Genomic DNA, 8,189 nt, shown 5'->3' on the forward strand with positions numbered 1-8,189 from the left:
CGCGACCGCGCACGCCGCGCGCCCCGCGCGCACGCTTGCACGTCCGCACCCCTGCCCGCGCCCCCGCGCACCCCGCGCGCCTCCCGTGCACTCCAGCCGCACTCCCCGTGCACCTAGCTCCCCGAACGTGCATCCTTTGCACCCGAGCATCCTTCCAAGTGTTCAACCGAGTCACCCGACTCTCAAACACTTCCCCGACTCTTTCCTCGTATCCCGAGGCTAGGTAAAATATTCTCGATTTAGAGGAGTTAGGGCTTTTCATATTTTTGCATGGCTATGGAGTATTATGGTGTTTTATCACTTGCAAGACTTCATGTTTATGCACTTTTACATTATATCATGCATGTTTATCCTCGATTAACATGTTAGCATGTCGGGAAACGTTTGGATCGACCCTCGGAAGACCTTCCCGACCCGAAATAAGCAAAAGAGCTCTCGGGTTTGCCTCAAGAAGAGGTAATCGAGACTTGGCTTGCTTTCCTCGGGTTAAGAACGGCCTTCTTAGCCCGATCCAAGTTCGATTCCCGAGTCTTCTCGTGTTTTCTTACATGCATGAAATCGGTATTGTTTTATCGATTCCTTAAATAACTTGTTTGTGCATGTTTGCATGTTCGAATGCGTTATTCAAATCATGGCAATACCGATTTTCGTTTAATCGTGTCATTTATCATGTTTGTCGTTTGAGCATGCGAGAAATGATTCGAAACGAGACGGGTAAACCTCGTGGAACCCCATTCGGGCCATGGGACCTCTCGGCTATCTCCAAAGAGAAGTGGCCGAGAGCCTCTTAGACTCGTACTGGTTGCATGAGGCTTCCTCTTCCCGTTTTGAGTCCGTTCTTGGCTTTCGTGTAATTTGCAATTTACATTATCGTCGCAATATCGCATGAAAATGTCTTTTCAAAACAAAGCATGCATGGATTCGGGTATCGATGACTCATTCGGGTCCATTCAATTACGAGGGTAGTTGCGGTCATTGGACCAAATATCCTCGATCCTTATGGAATCGTCTTGGTCGTCGAATCACGAATCGTTTTCACAATTAATGCATTCGGCATAACCTTAAGCATTAATTCCACAAACGGGTTAATCGGGACGCTCACACGGTTAATTCATTCAATTTAAACAACTTTGCACGAATTGGACATTAATTTGTAACTCGTGTTGACGAATTACAAAAACGGTGTTAATGCCCTTTTTAAAACCCTCATACTTTCAAATACATATTGTGTTGTTTCCCTTTTATGAAAACAAAATTTCAAATCAAGGGCAAGAACATCATTTTGTGATTTGTCGTCATCTTAGCATCGTTTAAGATGTCAGTTGGGTATTCTGTATCAAAATACAATTACTTGACTAATCATTTCACTCGACTTAACCAAACGCTAGAAAATGGTTAGGTGGAACTCTAGGTTCCAAATCTAGAGTCAAAACATGAGTTGGGTTAATTCAGTGGTAATTCAGTGTCACAACACCGAATCACTGTAAAAACAATCCACACACACGAAACTTGACTACAGACACCCGATATGTCAGGTTCTCAAACCAAAGCCAAATGCTAAAACATTGGCACACGTTTGTTTGTCTAGGGTAGGTTTTGCATGCCAAAACACCCCTGGGTTAATAATCTGTTAATTCACGTAAACACGACAATAACAAACACTTTGTCTGTTATTAACATGTTGCGTGTTATCTTTCCGCACCTGTTTGCCATGCGGGTCGAGCCTGATCCCTAGGCCGAATAATATTAGGGTTCAACGCCCTAATCATCGATCATAGGGTCCAACGCCCTAATCAACACTCACGGGGTCCAACGCCCTATTCAGTGAGAGCGTGCATTGAATTTCAGTTCTTCGGTCTTTTTCCTAAACTCACGGTGAGTTAGAGCGGAATAATAACCGAGCACGAGTCGACTGGAATTCGGCCATTTGTAATTTGTATTTATTGTTTTCGAGAGCATTGTAAGGACTTTTATTTTGTACATTCATTTTGTAAGAATTCCAGTCGGTAAGCAAACGGTCCGAGAGTCGAATTAATCGAATCGGTTTAATGCTTGCCCAAAGGAATGTAAATCCAAGAACTCGCGGTTCTGGTTCACGCAGAGATTCAACCTCCATGGTTTGATGAACTGTATCGCAAGATTGTGAACCAATTCCCTAACATATAGATTTACTTCTCTCCCGGCTTCTCAACCTACATCGTTTAATTCATCGGATTTACGGTGTCAAAACGTGTGAGCCAAGCATAGCTTAATTCATGCGGAAAATAATAAAACATGCAAGCCTAGCAAACCAGAGTACCGACAGGGCGTGCGGGATATAGGCCCGCACGTAACATGAACCCCCGAACACGGACTTTCCGGTTCTGCACAGACCAATGCCTTAACAACAACTAGGTGTTCCATACCCCTAGACCCAGGGTAACTTATCCGCCCTCGATTTTCGGGTCGTAAAATGATAAGTAGCGACTCCTTCTCTCACGCGTGTCCGTCACGCGTCCCCACGGGAAGGTGGACACTCCCAAGCCGTGCGATCCAAAAGCGCGCAATGCGGGCCCCGACGAGAGTCCACATTCGGGTCCGTACAGACGCTTTGGGGTTGATCGAGCCAATCACGTCCATCCCCCACATTGAGAAAGGCCACGGGGCTGTCATAAGGCGTAGCTCATTGGGCGACGCTTTAATCTGATCGGCGTACACCTAGCATCGGTGGCAATGCCTGACGTGTTTTACACAATCGATCTCCATGGTGGACCAATAATAGCCTAAGCGCATAATCTTTTTAGCGAGCATGAGACCATTCATGTGGGGTCCACAATTTCCTCTGTGCACTTCCTCCATAAGACGTCGTGATTCGTGTTCGTTGATGCACCGGAGGAGCGTGGAGTCAAAGGAATGGCAGTAAAGTATCTCGCCACTCAGAAAGTAGTGCATCGCGAGGCGTCTGAGCGTCTTTCTATCGCGGCGATCGGCGAACGGGGGGTATTGGCCCGTTTGTAAGAAGTTCATGATGTCTTCGTACCACGGCTTCGCTTCGGACGCTTCAATCGCGTTGCAGTGGACCGGGCCTTTAGCCACTTCTATTTCGAGAGGTTTGATGATGTTCCCCTCTGAGATGCTCGCCATAGATGCGAGTGTTGCGAGTGCGTCCGCGAACTGATTCTTCGCGCGTGGAGTGTAGGTGAATGAAATCTTCTCAAAACTCTTTGCCAATTCCTCAAGGTACTCATGGTATGGGACTAATTTCTCGTCTTTCGTCTTCCATTGCCCCAGTGTTTGGAAGATTGTGAGCATGGAGTCGCCGAATACCTCTAACTCCTTCACCTTGAAATCGATCGCCGCTTGCAAACCGAGGATGCACGCCTCATACTCGGCCATATTATTGGTACAGGAGAAATCCACTTTCGCAGCGACCGGATAATGACGTCCGTCCGGGGATATCAACACTGCCCAACTCTTGATCCCACGGAATTGACCGCCCCATCGAAGTACATCTTCCATGTTGGCCTCTCCTTCTCTTCATCCATCTGGAGGATTCCTTCATCCGGAAAATCTGTATTGATCGGCGTGTCGTCGTTAATTGGGAATTCGGCTAGATGGTCGGCGATTGCTTGCCCTTTGACAGACGTGCGGGGCATATATTCTATGTCGTACTCCGTCAGTTGACAGTGCCATTTTGCGATATTCCTCATGGAGGAGGGGCTATCGAGCAAATATCGCAGGGGATCCGCTTTTGACAGCAAGCGGATTGTGTGATAGAGCGTATACTGTCGGAGCCTTTGCATGACCCACACTAACGCGCAACACATTTTCTCAATCTCCGGATAATTAGATTCCCCTTCAGTGAACTTCTTGCTCAAGTAATATATCACCCTTTCCGTGCGCGTCGACTAGTCTTCTTGCCCTAGCATGCACCCCAAGGATTGCCGGCGCACCGGGAGGTATAGAATGAGGGGCCGATTCGGCGCGGGTGGTACCAATATCGGCGGCTGAATTAGGTAGGCCTTGATGGTGTCGAAGGCCTTCTGACACTGGTGGTCCCACTCCATCGCTGCATTCTTGCGGAGCAAGCGAAAGAGCGGTTGACACTTATCCATCAGGTTTGCAATGAAGCGCGCAAGGTAGTTCAGCCGCCCCAAGAAGCCGCGTACCTCTCGAACCGTTGACGGCGGGGGAAGCTCTTTGATCGCCTTGACTTTGTTCGGATCCACTTCGATGCCGCGCTCGCTGACCACGAATCCTAGCAGCTTTCCTGATCGAGCACCAAATGTGCATTTTGTTGGATTAAGCCGGAGCTTGTATTCTTTTAAGCGATCGAAAAGGCGCTTCAGGTTGACAAGGTGGTCTTCTCCCTCTTTGGACTTGGCGATCATATCGTCGACATACACCTCAACCTCTTTATGCATCATGTCGTGGAACAAGGTAACCATAGCCCTCTGATAAGTGGCCCCTACGTTCTTGAGGCCGAAAGGCATAACGAGGTAGCAAAAAGTTCCCCACATCATAGTGAACGTCGTCTTGAGTTTGTCCTTTTCGGCCATCCGAATTTGATTGTATCCGAAGAAGCCGTCCATGAAAGAGAATTGGGCGTGGCGCGCTGTATTGTCGACTAGGATGTCGATGTGCAACAGGGGGAAATTGTCCTTAGGGCTAGCTTTGTTGAGGTCCCGGTAGTCGACGCAGACTCGGACCCTTCCATCCTTCTTTTCCACAGGCACAATGTTCGCCACCCACTCGGAATAGTTGCAGACTTCGAGGAACCCCGCGTTGATCTGTTTGACGACCTCTTCTTCGATGCGGAGGAGAAGACTAGCCTGTTGTCGCCGTAACCGTTGGCGCTTGGGCGGGAATTTCTCAGTGTCGAGTGGAAGGAAGTGCTCGACTATCGAGGGGTCTAGGCCGGGCATATCAGCATAGGACCAGGCGAAGACCTCTTGGTATTCCCTTAAGAAATCAATCATCCGGGCTCGTTGCGCGGGGTCGAGGGCTGTCCCGATTTTCAAGGTGCGAGGCTCTTCTTCGATGCCCACGTTGATCTCCTCTGTCGGCTCGACCGAGGTGATTTGATGGTCCTCGAGGCGACGCAAACTCTCTTCTATCTCGGGCACTTGACTGTCCTCGGGAAGCCCTTCCCCAAAGTATACGGGTTGGGGCTCACCGAGGTGCTCTTGGAATGGGTTCGATTCGAAGTGTCGGGGATTTGGATTTGAGTGGAGCCTGGAAATTCGAGAGAATCGTCTTAGAAAATTTAGAGTGCTGCGAAATAAAGAATAGGAAAAAGGAGATGAAACACATGGGAGTTCAAAAGATGCATGTAGAGATTTCATTGATAATGTGAACATGAAGCCATAATAGAAACCTCTCTCCCGTCGTGTGGCGCATGGCAATGCCGACACGCGGGGAACATCTTATACATAGATAAGCCTTACACATCGGCAATCACAGCCGAGTAGCGTGGGACTGAGGTCCAGTTGTCAAGCTCCTCATTTTCCTGCGCCAAGCGGATGTGAACCCCTGAAGGAATCTCCTCGGTGACGGCGTACACGGCTGACGGAGCGGCAAGAGTGTCGTCGAAGCCCGAGGAAGGGCCGTCAAGGGTGGCCCCAATGATGTGTGAAGGCCCGGGGAAGAAACGAGATAATGGGGGGACTGGAATGCCCCTGTTGAGCCTCCCGTAGTGTGCGGCGAGGCGGTGGAGGTGGTTTCCCCTGCGGGCTTCGATGATTTCATGATAGGAGGGGCGAAAGCCGAGTCCCCTCCTGTGCTTGTATTCCTCAATTTTGATTGGGCGGCTGATCCCTTAGTCCGCGTGCCCCGAGGCCGGTGCCGGGAACATAGTTGTTGCGCAAAAGCACCTTCCCTATCATGCGGTCGGTGCGGGATGGTCCAATCTCTCCGTAGTCCCGGATGACGGAGATGGTTTCGAACGAATGGAATGGGAGGTTTTCATCATCGCCGATGCTGATGTAGGGCACCGCCGTCTCCTTGTAGATGGCGTAGTCCTCCTCTCCTTTCACCGTGATGAGCTTCTCCTCTACGATAAATTTCAGCCTTTGGTGTAGAGAAGAGGGGACGGCGCCGGTCGAGTGGATCCAAGGCCTCCCGAGCAGTAGGCTGAACGCGTTCGGGATGTCGAGCACTTGGAACGTGATGCTGAACGAGCACGGGCCAACATCTATGAGGAGGTCAATCTCTCCGTTTACCTCCCTCCGTGAGCCGTCGAAGGCTCGGACCGCTGTTTTGCTCAGGCGGACTCGGTTGAGGTCCACATTCATCTGCTTCAAGGTGGTTACCGGGCAAATGTTAAGTGCGGAACCGTTATCGATCATGACCCGGCCGATGATGTAGTTATTGCATTTGCAGACAATATGCAATGCCCACGAATGTGACCAGCCTTCGGACGGGAGCTCGTCGTCCGAGAACGAGATGGTATTGGAGAAGATGGAACCGACGGTCTCCTCTATCCTATCAGGGGGCATTTCCTTCGGGATCTGTGCCGCGGTCAGCACCCGGAGGAGGGCCTACCAGTGAGGTTCCGAGTTGAGGAGGAGGGCAAGCAATGAGATGTGGGCCGGGGACTTGGCCATTTGCTCGACCACTTTGTACTCGCTCGCCTTTATGATCTTCATGAATGCTTCAGCTTCCTCTTTGGTTACCCTCTTGGACGGGAAAGGCGAGCTTTCAGGCACTGCCCTAACTTCAGTGGCGGGCGCCTTCCCTTTGTCCTTGGCTGCCGGGTTCTCGTACACCCGCCCCGAACGTGTCATACCCATGACACTAAACTGCTGCTCGACACTCCCGACACTTCCTTCATAGGTCCAGGGGACCTTGCTGTCTGCGTACGGTTCTCGCGCGGGGATATCTACGACGAATGGAGCTGGTGAGGCCATGCGTCCCGCTAATCCGACCGTGGGTTCCTCGGGAGTATAGTCGATCACGAAGGGAAGGGGGTTGTCTCGTGCGTCTTCGTCCCTCCCCGAGGCGCATATGGAGATCATGTTGATGGAAGGCCCCGAACTCGGCCTATGGTCCGGGAGGGGGTTGTCCTGCACATTCGGGGGCTTGACGGCATTGAAGGTGAGCCTGTTGCTGTCGATCCTCTTTTGGATCTCGTCTCGCAACCTCCAACAATTATCGAGAGTGTGCCCCGGCCCGCCTTGATGATACTCGCAGCGTTTAAATTGATCCTGAATGGACGGGTCAAAATTCGAGCCTGGGGATATCGGTCGAATCTGATCACCCGCAAGGAGTTGTCGATATATGTGAGAAAGAGGAGCAGGCAGAGGTGTGTACTGCCTGCGAGGTCGGTGTGGACCTTGCGAGGTAGGGTTCTACTGCGCCGGTGGAGGAGCTCTCGACACCGGGGGCCTGGGCGACGTCGGCGCGGGTGCATAGTGGTGGTCGAACGGTTGTGAGGCCATTGGCTATGGGCCCGGTGGAGCCGAGTAATAGACCGATTGGTGTTGATGCTGTGGAGGCAGGGGGAAGTAGGCAGGAGCGGCAGTTGGTGAGGTCGTGAAATTCACCGAGTATTGCTGGGGCGTCGGTTGTGCTGGATTGACGGCGTTCACTGAAACTTCCTTCCCTCTCCTTCCGCTGGAAGACGATGTCGTGGCAGGGACCTTCTTCGAGGATTCCTCTCCTTTACCGGTGGGGCCCTCCATCCTGCCGAGCTTGATCCCCAAGTCAAGCTTTTTCCCGGCTTCGATGAGGTCGGAGAACGAAGAGGTGTGGGCCAACAGGTGCGAATAATATATCCCTCTCAGCGTGGAATGAAACAACTGAATCTGTTGTGCTTTGCTGATCGGAGGGATGTATTTCGCCGCTTGGGCACGCCATTTAGTAACGTATTCCTCGAACATTTGGCCCCGCGCCATCTCCTTTGTGCTTAATTCCAAGAGGGTGGGAGGTGCTTCGGCGCAATACTGATATTGGTCGATGAACTTCCGGGAAAGGTCTGCCCACGTTGGAATGTCTTCGGCCTTTAGTGACATAAACCAATCGAGAGCGGTTCCCGAGAGGCTGTCTTGGAAGGAGTGGATGACGAACTCCTCGTACCCCCAATACTGTAGCATCTTCCCTCGGTAATGGCGGAGGTGGTGTCGCGGATCTGTCGTGCCTTCGTAGGTCTTGAACTCCGAGATCTTAAATTTCGGGGGGCAGCCGCATGCTCGGGAAAAGACTACAGTCAT

General features: G+C 51.2%; 1 protein-coding gene across 1 annotated transcript; it reads right to left on the bottom strand.

The window, feature by feature from the left end:
• Positions 1–5,771: 5,771 nt before the first annotated feature.
• Positions 5,772–8,189, bottom strand: LOC116212163. The gene is made up of 4 exons (XM_031546734.1): positions 7,845–8,189; positions 6,612–7,229; positions 6,201–6,518; positions 5,772–6,029 (listed from the first exon to the last, which is right to left on the bottom strand). Exons 1-4 carry the CDS (start codon positions 8,187–8,189, stop codon positions 5,772–5,774), a joined length of 1,539 nt encoding a protein of 512 aa, XP_031402594.1.

The sequence above is a fragment of the Punica granatum genome, chromosome 6 (assembly GCF_007655135.1).
Source record: "Punica granatum isolate Tunisia-2019 chromosome 6, ASM765513v2, whole genome shotgun sequence".
Lineage (NCBI taxonomy): Eukaryota > Viridiplantae > Streptophyta > Magnoliopsida > Myrtales > Lythraceae > Punica > Punica granatum.

Coding starts and splice junctions, on each gene's coding strand:
- LOC116212163 (XM_031546734.1), bottom strand. CDS start 8,189: ATGACTGTAGTCTTTTCCCGAGCATGCGGCTGCCCCCCGAAATTTAAG. Junction 6,519..6,611: donor CATTCATGAAGATCATAAAG/GCGAGCGAGTAC, acceptor CCTCACTGGTAG/GCCCTCCTCCGGGTGCTGAC. Junction 6,030..6,200: donor TCGACGGCTCACGGAGGGAG/GTAAACGGAGAG, acceptor TTTATCGTAGAG/GAGAAGCTCATCACGGTGAA.